The following is an 11,713-nucleotide window of genomic DNA, read 5'->3' on the forward strand; positions in this document are numbered from 1 at the left end:
TCTCCTGACCTCGTGATCCACCTGTCTCGGCCTCCCAAAGTGCTGGGATTACAGGCTTGAGCCACCGCGCCCGGCCATTTTTTTTTTTTTTTTTTTTTTTAGAGACAGGGTCTCGCTCTGTTGACCAGGATGGAGTACAGTGGCATGATGATGGCTCACTGCATCCTTGAATTTCCAGGTTCAGGGAATCCTCCCAGTTGGGATTACAGGGGCAGGCCACCAGGCCCAGCTAAATTCTCTAATTTCAGTGATTTGTGTACTTGCTCCTTTAGACTGGTAGCTCTCCAAGGACAAATCTTGCAGGTGTTTCAACTCTTTATCCCCAACTGTTGGCTTAGCACTAAGATGCTAATAAATGTGAATTAATACACAAACCACAGTTACCCCCACCATCATTGGCAGAGGGGCTGAAGACACCTCCAGACACTCTCTCCACCCCAAAACCAAGCCCGCCCAGTGGGCGGATACTGGGATCTTGCTCCTGGGGCCTGGGAACACAGCTCCAGCCAGGGCCCCACCAGGATGGGAAACAGGGCTTGTTCTTCAGCCTCTCCCTGAGCCTGGCCTTTGTAGTGCTGCCGACCTGTCCGGAGTCTTTCTGGCCGCCTCTTTCTTTGTGTCTCTTTCTCTTTGTCTCTGCCCGTTTCGCTGACTGCCGTCTTTTGTTCCTCTGCTCCTGGGCCTGTTTCTCTCCAGGCTCCCAGCCTCTTCTTACTGCTCCTCGGACTCTGCGTCAATGACTTTATCTCTTATTCGTTTCTACGTCTCTTTGTCTCTAGCGGCCAATCTTTGGCTCCCCGTATTTTTGGTCAGCCGCTGTCCCTCGGTCTCTCTCTGCCCTTGCGTCCTCTGTGACTCAAGGCTCTGATGTGAGTCTCTGGCTCAGGGTCTCTGTTCCGGGCTCCAGGTCTGATTCCATTTCCCCAGCAGCATTTACCCGGTGTCTGCCTCTAGCCTCTGCTCTTGCCTCGGTCTCCCCAGCCCAGCCCCCATTCCACCCCGACCCCCACCCCCACCCCGGGCCCTCGGCCTCTCGGACCAGCCCCGCTTTGTTTCCCATGTCTCGGCGCCCCGCCCCGCCCCGTCTGGGGTCTCCGCCGCCCTTTGTCTGCCTTGGTCTCTCCCCCACCCCCTTCCCCGAGTCCGTCTTTGGATCCCTCTTTCTTTGTCTCTCCCAGGCCGGGGTGGCTGGCGCAGTCGGCCGGCCCCGGAGGTCGGCGCGGGTGGCCGGAGACACACAGCCACAATTGCGAAGAGCCTCGGGCCTCATTACCCAGCTGCAGCCCAGGAGGCACACGGTTAATACCACCGAGTTCGGGCCGCCGTCCTCGGCTTAGAGTAGCCCCTGGGCCGCACGCTGCCGCCCGCGGGCCACCGAGCTCCCGCCGACGCGGGCGACCCCCACAGGCGCGCAGCTCCTCCAAGGTCCTAGAGCGGCTCCGTGCGGCCCCGCGCTTCCGCTTCCCGTCCCCGCCCCCGGCGGCCGCCCCCGGGACGGCTGGGTCCGAGCCCCCTCCTGGCTTGGCGCGGAGCCCGCATCCCGGAGCCGCTGGCGGCTCGGGCACCCGCACCCCGCTGAGGAGCTCCGGAGGGCGCCGGGGTGGCGGAGCCGGCGTCGGCCGGCAAGGTGAGAGCGGCGGCTGCGCGCCGAGAGGAGCAGCAGGTGCAGGGGCGGCCGGCGGCGCGGGCGGGGGGCACCCGGAGCCGCGCCCGTACCTGGGACCCGACGCCACCCGGTGCCAGCGCTGGCCGGCAGAGGGCAGCGGCAGGGCGCCGCGGGCCACACATGGCTGTGTGACCGCGGGATGCTGTCTGTCCTCTTGCTCAGGGCGGCGTGCCGGCGATGGAGCGCGCGGTAGAGCCCTGGGGCCCGGATCTCCACGGCCAGGAGGAGAGGGAGCCGCTGAGAGGCGCCCGCACAGGTGAGGGCCTCGGCCGTGCGCCACCACGGACAGGTAACGGCCGGTGGGGACTGCGATGCTTGGCTTTGTCCGGCCGAGATGCAGGAAGATCGGACGTGAGCTGTGCCTCCGGGGAGAAAGGGGGAGGGGAGCAAACATCGAGGGAGGGAACGGAGCTTTCCGAACACCTACTGTGCACCAGGCCGGGAGGGGCTCTTCACGGCCTCTGCCCCCTCCCCCACGGCCTTTCTCGTCCTCTCTGCCTCTGCCCTACTTCAGGTTTCATTCTGTTTTATCCTGGCAATTGCAGTAGCCTCCTCTCTGCCCCTTTCTCTCCACTGATGCATTCTGCCGCCAGATTGATCTAAGTCCAGATATAATCTGTGTCTCTTCTGGAAAACCTTCCCTAGCGTCCCCTTGTCTCCTAATTAAAAGCCTTAGCTAGTGTCCATTCCAAACCGTGCGTGCTCAGGCTAGTGCCAACATCCTTTGACACCTTATCTTCCATTCCACTCCATTATTTTCTCGTCGCTCTGCCGTAATGCCAGTTCCTACTTCCTTATCTCCTATCTCTCTTGTGACAACATAGTTATTCTGAACTCACAATTATAACCATTGATACTTTATCTTATCTCTCCTACCACCCTAAGCTTCTTGAGGAAGGGATGTGTGCCTGGGTTCTCTCAGGTACACACAGGATAACTGATGTAATAAATTACTGAATGGGCTAATATAAGATAATAATAGCAAATACTAGGTTTTCAAAATAGACAGTATAATGCAGGGATTAACATGGGATTGAGTGTCAGACAGACCTTAAGACACCAGGCTTTGCTACTTTTTTTCTTTTTTTTTTTTTTTTTTGGCGACAGGGTCTCACTGTGTCACCCAGGCTAGAGTGGCACAATCACAGCTCACTGCAGCCTACACCTCCTGGGCTCAAGTGATCCTCCTACCTCAGCCTCCCAGTAGCTGGGACCACAGGTGCGCACCACCATGCCCAGCTAATTTTTGTATTTTTTTGTAAAGATGGGGTCTCACCATGTTGCCCAGGCTGGTTTCTAACTCCTGGGCTTAAGTGATCCACCCACCTCGGCCTCCCAAAGTGCTAGGATTACAGGTGTGAGCCACCTTGCTGGCCTGGCTTTGCTACTTTCTAACCTTTCTAACCTCCAGCAAAGGGATTTAAATTCTCTGAGTCTTTCCATGCCTGTAATATGGGGATAGTCATAGTGTTATAGTATTGTTTGCAAGGATTGAATACTAATGCTGAGTTCGGTGAATGGCATACATTAAGGGCCCAGTTAAAACAAGTTTTTATTGCGAGGCACAGATAGTAAGTGCACCAGAGGTTGACAGGAGACAGATTGGGGCTCCCGTGACCACAGATTGTCAAGGGAGTCTTCCTGGAGAGGTTGCTGTCAAAGATAAGGACTGAGCCAAAGGGGAGGGTCTACAACTTCCTTTTCTTTCCTCAGGTCTAGGGAGTGAGAACGTGATTTCCCAGCCGAATGAGTTCGAACATACCCCACAGGAAGATGGCTTGGGGTTCAAGGAAGAAGAAGATTTGGCCCCAGATCATGAAGTAGGAAATGCCTCTCTCAAACCTGAAGGCATCCAGAACTGGGATGACTTATGGGTCCAGAGAGAGGGTCTAGGAAAGCCTCAGCCTCAGGACAGAGGCCCCCGGCTCCTGGGGGAACCACGCTGGGGCCAGGCTAGTAGTGATCGGGCCGCTGTGTGTGGTGAGTGTGGCAAGAGCTTCAGGCAGATGTCAGATCTGGTGAAACACCAGCGGACCCACACGGGGGAGAAACCCTACAAGTGTGGGGTCTGTGGCAAGGGCTTTGGGGATAGCTCTGCCCGGATCAAACACCAGCGGACTCATAGTGGGGAGAAGCCCTATAGAGCCCGGCCACCAGCCCAGGGTCCCCCAAAGATTCCTCGGTCCCGGATCCCTGCTGGTGAGCGCCCCACTATCTGTGGTGAATGTGGCAAGAGCTTCCGGCAGAGTTCTGACCTGGTGAAACACCAGCGGACACACACTGGTGAGAAGCCCTACAAGTGTGGCATATGTGGCAAGGGCTTTGGTGACAGTTCCGCCCGCATCAAGCACCAGCGGACACACCGGGGGGAGCAGCCCCCCCGACCAGTGGTGCCCCGACGGCAGCCATCTCGGGCAGCCACAGCAGCTACCCAGGGACCGAAGGCCCAGGACAAGCCATATATCTGCACTGATTGCGGCAAAAGGTTTGTGCTCAGCTGCAGCCTCCTGAGTCACCAGCGCAGTCACTTGGGGCCCAAGCCCTTTGGCTGTGATGTGTGTGGAAAGGAGTTTGCCCGGGGATCCGACCTGGTGAAGCACCTGCGGGTACACACGGGTGAGAAGCCCTACCTCTGCCCAGAGTGCGGCAAGGGTTTCGCGGACAGCTCCGCCCGAGTCAAACACCTCCGCACCCACAGTGGCGAGAGGCCCCATGCCTGCCCGGAATGCGACCGTACCTTCAGCCTCAGCTCTACCCTTCTTCGCCACCGCCTCACTCACATGGAGCCCCAGGACTTCAGCTTCCCAGGCTATCCCCTACCTGCTCTGATCCCCAGCCCACCCCCACCTCCTCTGGGCACCAGCCCCCCGCTGACACCTCGAAGTCCCTCACACTCTGGTGAGCCTTTTGGCCTGCCTGGCTTGGAGCCGGAGCCTGGGGGCCCACAGGCCGGGGAGCCACCCCCACCACTGGCGGGCGACAAGCCCCACAAGTGCCCTGAGTGTGGCAAGGGCTTCCGCCGAAGCTCTGACCTGGTGAAACACCATCGCGTGCACACAGGGGAGAAACCCTACCTCTGTCCTGAATGCGGCAAGGGTTTTGCTGACAGCTCAGCCCGAGTCAAGCACCTCCGCACCCACCGTGGTGAACGGGCCCGGCCTCCACCACCATCCACTCTCCTGCGGCCACATAACCCACCTGGCCCAGTACCCACAGCCCCTCGACCCCGAGTTCGGGCCCAGCCTTCTGGACCCAGCCAGCCCCATGTGTGTGGCTTCTGTGGGAAAGAGTTCCCCCGAAGCTCAGATCTGGTCAAACACAGGCGTACACACACAGGGGAGAAGCCATACAAGTGTGCAGAGTGTGGCAAGGGTTTTGGTGACAGTTCTGCCCGCATCAAGCACCAACGTGGGCACCTGGTCCTGAGGCCCTTTGGGATAGGGGATGGTAGGGCAAGGCCCCTCAAGCAGGAGGCACCAACAGGACTGGAATGACAGGTCCAGGGAGGGTGGAGGCCCAGGAGACCAAAGGGAGGGGCTCTGCTGCTTAGCAAAGAAAGGGCCTGGGAGGTGGTGGGAGGGAGAAGGAAGGGAAGAAAGGGGAGGAAGGAGAATAGATAGAAATAGGGATTGGAGAGAGTAACCTTGAAGCTCAGGAAACTGTCCTGGCTGGGCCCAGTCAGGATCTTGCCAGGACGGGCTGTACCCCTGGCTTCTAGAAGACTGCCTAGCACATAGTAGGCATTCGATACTTGTTGAATAAATAAACTGGCTTTCACCTGAGGACTCAACCCTGAATTCCTGTTGCCTCATCTGTTAAGAACTGACACTTTCCCCTTGCTGGGCAGGTAGTACACACCTGTAATCCCAGCACTTTGGGGGGATGAGGTGGGAGAGTCACTTGAGCCCAAAAGTTTGAGGCTGCAGTAAGCTGATTGCACCACTGATGCCTCCCAACCTTGCTCTGGGAGACCAACGCCTGAACCAGGGTTTGTTTACCTTTTGAGCTGCAGTGATGGAGCTTCTGGAATTTAAGGTAATGGGATGAGGCAGGGGTATCTTGATCATCCGGATGGGGCAAATACTGCTCTGTGGCATGGTGGTACCCACCCCTATGGAGGGGCACTCTTGGACAGAGCCCAGACCTTTGTGCCCTGGAGGGAGCCAACCCACCCTGACACGGAGACACTGGCAGAATAGACCAGAGACAGAAGGTGCACTCATGGTATCCAGCCTGGATGCCAAGCCCCAGTCCTGGTGGATAGCAGAGGCCAGCTGGCCGGGAGAAAGGCAGGACGCTCTGAGGCCTGGCAGCCACATTTCCATGTGTCTCTTTACCAATAAACGGATTCTCGTCTGAGGCTTGGACTGTGTGTGTGTACACACAGGCATGAAAAAGGTGGAAAGGGGTGTCTGCGGGCAAAATTCAAACTGTAAATTTTGTATGGTTCCCTTGCTCTGTTTGAGCCCATTAAATAAAGAGGTTGTCTTGGCTTAGTCAGAGGCTTTCTGGCTCCGACGTCTGGTTCAAAAACAGCCGCCAGCTGCATCAGCCGATGCCCCGCCTGAGGTCTGGCTGCCCGCAGGCACCACCTACGCCACAGCATCCAGCGCGACCCTTAAAAGGAAAACCGCGCGGCACTCCAGAGGGAAGGCAGCGAGGAGGAGGAGGAGGGGGCGTGCGGGGGGCGCTGTTGCTATGGCGACGGCTGTCGGCGGGAGGCGGCCCACAGGTCTGGAACCTGCGTGGAAAGCCCGGACGCCGGCGCGCCGCCCACCGGGACCTGGGAAACCCGACATCCGAGACCCTTTTTATGCGTCGGCAAAAGAGTCATTCGGCTGCACGGCCCAAAGGGAGGGCAAACAGAGTGCTCCTTCACCCCCAAAAAAGCCCGCCGGATTTCTCACCGCCCTGCGGGGCCTCGGAAGCACGTCTGCAATCCCTCGCGTTTTGAGAACCACTGGCCAGATCGGCCAGAGATTAAAGAAAAAAAAAGTCCAGGGCGATTCTCCCCTCTAAGCAATGAAGGCAATGAAATACAGGCTCTCAAGTTCCCGCCCCCCGCTCTCCGCGATCTCCGTGCGGGAAGAATCCCTGGACGGGTTCTCGCGAGATCGTAAGCACCGGCCTGGCTTCCCTAGAAACGGACCAGGGCTGGCTGCAGTGCGGCTCCTCCTGCTCCGCCCGCGCTTTCCAAATTGCTGGGCTCTCAAAACCCTAGAACCCTGCGTTCGGGGCTGGGGCTCTTGATGGCCTGAGGGGAGCTCTTTGGGGCTTCTGGAAGTTCCTTCTTCCTGGTTTTCCTAGCTCCCTTCCCTACCAGTGTGCCCTCCAAGCCGACCTTCAGTGAACTTTCTTTTCTTTTTTTTTTGAGACGGAGTCTCTCTCTGTCGGCCAGGCTGGGGTGCAGTGGCGCGATCTCGGCTCACTGCAACCTCTGCCTCCCGGGTTCAAGCGATTCCCCTGCCTCAGTCTCCTGAGTAGCTGGGATTACAGGCGCGCGCTACCACGCCCGACTAATTTTTGTATTTTTAGTAGAGACGGAGTTTCACCATGTTTATCAGGCTGGTCTCGAACTCCTGACCTCGTGATCCGCCCACCTCAGCCTTCCAAAGTGCTGGGATTACAGGCGTGAGCCACCACGCCTGGCCACTTTCTTTTCTTGATTTCTTTCTTTCTTTTTTTTTTTGAGACGGAGTCTCACTCTGTCGCTTAGGCTAGAGTGCAGTGGCAGGATCTTCGGCTTACTGCAACCTCCGCTCGGGTTCAAGCGATTCTCCTGCCCCAGCCTCCCTAGTAGCTGGGATTAAGCCACCACGCCCAGCTAATTTTTTTTATTTTTAGTAGGGACGGGATTTCACCATGTTGGCCAGGCTGGTCTCGAGCTCCTGACCTCAGGTGATCTGCCTGCCTCTGCCTCCCAAAGTGCTGGGATTTATAGGCATGAGCCACCGTGCCTGGCCTGCTTTCTAAAATTACATCTGGCCATGTCACTCCCCCATTAAAACCCCACTGGATCACCTCTACATGCTGTCCCTAAAGCCTTTCATTGGCACTCAAGCCCTTCCACTTGTGTAGTTTCAGCCCTGGGCTCCTTAAATGTGGTTTCCTTTACTTGGAATGCTCCTCCACCACTACCCACCTCTTGTTAATCTCCTCTGTCAAAACACCTCAAGCACTACTTCCTCCAAGAAGCCTACTCTGACCCTCCAGCCTGGGTTAGTTAGAATCCCCTTCTCTAAGCAACCCCCCTCTCTGAGCACCTAACACATGAAGAGCTTCTTGAGGGTAATAAGTTACTCACTCAACAGCTGCACCTGTTGTGTGCTGTGTACTGAGATAGAAAGATAAAGACAAAGTCCCTGACCTGTTTTTATGCGGGAGATAGACATTGAACAAATAATTACAAGTGAGGTGAGAAATGTCCAGCAAACCTATGAGCGGGAGAGAATCCTCTGTGATCCAAAGGCCTCTCCATGCCAGGTGCGGTGGCTCAGGTCTGTCATCCCAGCATTTTGGGAGGTTGAGGCAGGAGGCCAGGAGGCCAGGAGTTCGAGACCAGACTGGGCAACATAGTTAGACATCTCTACAAAAAATACAAAAATTAGGTGGAACGCACCTCTAGTCCCAGCAACTCAAGAGGCTGAGGTGGGAGGATCGCTTGGGCCCAGGAAGTTGAGGCTGCAGTGAGCCATGATCACTCCAATGCACTCCATCCTGGGCAAAAGAGCGAGATCCTGTCTCCAAAAAACAAAAACGACTCCTGCCACCACCAAAAAATACTGTAGTCCCAGCTACTCGGGAGGCTGAGGCAGGAGGATCGCTTGAGCCTGGGAGGTGGAGGTTGCAGTGAGCTGTGACTGCACACTGCACTCCAGCCTGGGGGACAGAGTGAGACCCTGTATCAAAACAAACAAACAAAAAAACATATATATATATATATATATATTTCCACAACCTACTGCCTCCTGGCCAATCTGGCAAACTCCCACTCATCTTTAGTTTTTGTTTGTTTGTTTGTTTTTTTAGAGATGGGGTCTCACTATATTGCCCAGGCTGGAATACAGTAGCTATTCACAGGCACAAACATAGTGCACTATAGCATTGAACCCCTGGGCTCCAGCAGTCCTCCTGCCTCAGCCTCCTAAGTAGCTAGGACCATAGGTGTGCATCACTACACCTGACACCCACGCATCTTTCAAGGTTCTTCACAGTTACCTTCTCAGTGAGACCTGCACCAAATACCTAATACCCGCAAAGGAGTTGTTCACTTACCCCACTCTTCTCCTGCCAGAACACCCTATTGTCCTTTTCATATATCACTCATACTGTATATTTATATGTATTTTTTAAATCAGAAGCTTCTTTTTTTAAATTTTTTTATTTTTTGAGACAGGGTCTCACTTTGTCACCCAGGCTGGAGTGCAGCATGCAATATCGGCTCACTGCAGCCTCGACCTCCCTGATTCAAGTGCTCCTTCTTCCTCAGCCACACAGGTATCTGGGACTACAGGCATGTGCACCATTATGCTCAGCTAATTTTTTTTTTTTTTTTTTGGTGATTTTTGTAGAAACGGGGTTTCACCACATTTCCCAGGCTGGTCTCCAACTCCTGAGCTCAAGCAATCCACCTGCCTCAACCTCCCAAAGTGCTACGATTACAGGTGAGAGCCACTGTGTCCCGCCCACAAGCTTCTCTTTCTCCTTCTCCTTCTTTTTTTTTTTTTTTTAAGACAGGGTCTTGCTCTGTTGCCCAGGCTGGAGTGCAGTGGCACAATCTCAGCTCACTGCATCCTCCACCTCCTGGGTTCAAGCGATTCTCATGCCTCAGCCTCCCGAGTATCTGGGATTACAGGCATGTGCCACTATGCCCAGCTAATTTTTGTATTTTTAGTAAAGACAGGGTTTCACCATGTTGGCCAGACTGGTCTTGAACTCCTGACCTCAAGTGACTACTTGCCTTGGACTCCCAAAGCGTTGGTATTACAGGTATGGGCCATTGTTCCCAGCCCCAAAAACTTCTTTTTGTTTTTTTTTGAGACAGAGTTTAAGCGATTCTCCTGCTCAGCCTCCCAAGTAGCTGGGACTATAGACATGCGCCACTACGCTCGGCTAATTTTTGTATTTTTAGTAGAGATGGGGTTTCACTATGTTGGCCAGGCTGGTCTCGAACTCCTGACCTCAGGTGATCCACCTGCCTCGGCCTCCCAAAGTGCTGGGATTATAGGCATGACCACCGCGTGTGGCCCAAAAACTTCTTTACTAGACTATGAGATCCTCAAGAACATGAACTAGATCGTATTGCAAGTAGATACCTGTACATGATTGCAGGGCACATCAATGGAGCCCTTTACCTTCTTTTTCCAAGTTCCTGTTTAAAATAGCAGGAGGCTCCTTCCAGTAGGGCTTTCACTGCCAGAGACAGGCTCCTGGCTGAGTCTCCTCACTGATTCTCTTTTAATCAGGGTGAGATGCATTGCTTTCGCTAGAGGTTGGGTTCTGGCCAAGTTTACCCCCTGCCTACCTCTCCTCCATCTCCCCTGCTGCATTTCCCCTTGTTCATTCCTTTGGATGCTCAGATCCAGCAACACAAGCCTTCTTCCTATTCCTCAAACACACCAAAATTCTTCTCCAAGTCCTCTGCAGTTCAGTCTCAAACACTAGTCTTCCAGATTTTCAAATGGCTAACCCTTTCTCATCATTAAAGGTTCATCTCAAATATTGTATCCAGGCCAGATGCGGTGGCTCACACCTATAATCCCAGCACTTTGGGAGGCCGAAGCGGGTGGATCACTTGAGGTCAGGAGTTTGAGACCAGCCTGGCTCACATAGTGAAACCCCTGTCTCTACTGAAAATACAAAAAATTAGCCAGGCGTGGTGGCAGGTGCCTGTAATCCTAGCTACTCGGGAGGCTGAGGCAGGAGAATTACTTGAACCCGGGAGGCGGAGGTTGCAGCGAGCCAAGATCCCGCCACTGTACACCAGCCAGGGCGACAGTTGGAGACTCCGTCTCAAACAAACAAACAAACAAACAAAATATTGTATCCAGGCTGGGCACAGTGGCTCACGCCTGTAATCCCAGCACTTTAGGAGGCCAAGGCAGGTGGATCACTTGAGGTCAGGAGTTCAAGACCAGCCTGGCCAACATGGAGAAACCCTGTCTCTACCAAAAATATAAAAAAATTAGTTGAGTGTGGTGGTGCACACCTGTAATCTCAGCTACTCGGAGGCTGAGGCAGGAGAATCCCTTGAACTTGGGAGGTGGAGGTTGCAATTGAGTCAAGATCGTGCCACTGCACTCCAACCTAGGTGACAGAGTGAGACTCCATCTCAAAAAAAAAAAAAAAATTGTATCCTGAGACGCCTTCCCTGCCTGCCCCTGTTACCATAGCCGCTCCCTGTTGGATCATCTTGTCAGATTTCCCTCGTTGCACCTATTATTATCTGATATTATCTTCCTTATTTACATGTTTACATTTTTTTTGCACCCTTAGTAGTGCCACAAGAGCCAAGATTTTTATGTTTTGTTCACTACTACATCTCCCATACCTAGAATGGTGACAGGTACATAGGACTCAATAAATACTCAGAGAGGCTGGGTGTGGTGGCTCAAGCCTTTAATTCCAGCACTTTGGGAGGCCGAGGCGGGTGGATCACGAGGTCGGGGTTTGAGACCAGCCTGGCCAACATGGTGAAACCCTGTCTCTACAAAATATACAAAAATAGCCGGGTGTGGTGGTGTGTGCCTGTAATCCCACCTACTTGGGAAGTTGAGGCAGGAGAATCACTTGAGCCTGGGAAGCGGACGTTGCAGTGAGCCTAGACTGTGCCATTGCACTCCAACCTGGGTGACAGAGCAAGACTCCATCTCAAAAAAAAAAAAAAAAAAAAAAATACTCAGAGAATGAACACAATAAAGTGGCTTTTGGGGATCATGTGTGAGTATCCAGGCATTTGATTCCTTTTCCCAGCTCTGCGAAAGAGCCAACTTTATAACTTAATTCCTGAGAGGTAATTTGGTGCAATAGAAGAGCACAAGCTTTGCA

The 11,713-nt window shown here is 54.2% G+C and overlaps 1 protein-coding gene across 2 annotated transcripts; it reads left to right on the plus strand.

Moving 5' to 3' along the window:
• The first annotated feature begins 1,466 nt into the window (after window positions 1–1,466).
• Window positions 1,467–5,456, plus strand: ZNF48 (zinc finger protein 48). Of its 2 annotated transcripts, none has more exons than XM_005591656.4 (3): window positions 1,467–1,663; window positions 1,829–1,922; window positions 3,380–5,456. In XM_005591656.4, exons 2-3 carry the CDS (start codon window positions 1,844–1,846, stop codon window positions 5,158–5,160), a joined length of 1,860 nt encoding a protein of 619 aa, XP_005591713.1. In that variant the 5' UTR covers window positions 1,467–1,663; window positions 1,829–1,843; the 3' UTR covers window positions 5,161–5,456. The 2 variants fall into 2 exon arrangements, with proteins under 2 accessions (XP_005591713.1, XP_005591712.1); XM_005591655.4 differs by having other exon boundaries at window positions 1,467–1,627.
• The last annotated feature ends 6,257 nt before the right edge of the window (window positions 5,457–11,713 follow it).

This window comes from Macaca fascicularis, chromosome 20 (genome assembly GCF_037993035.2).
Source record: "Macaca fascicularis isolate 582-1 chromosome 20, T2T-MFA8v1.1".
Classification (NCBI taxonomy): Eukaryota; Metazoa; Chordata; class Mammalia; order Primates; family Cercopithecidae; genus Macaca; species Macaca fascicularis.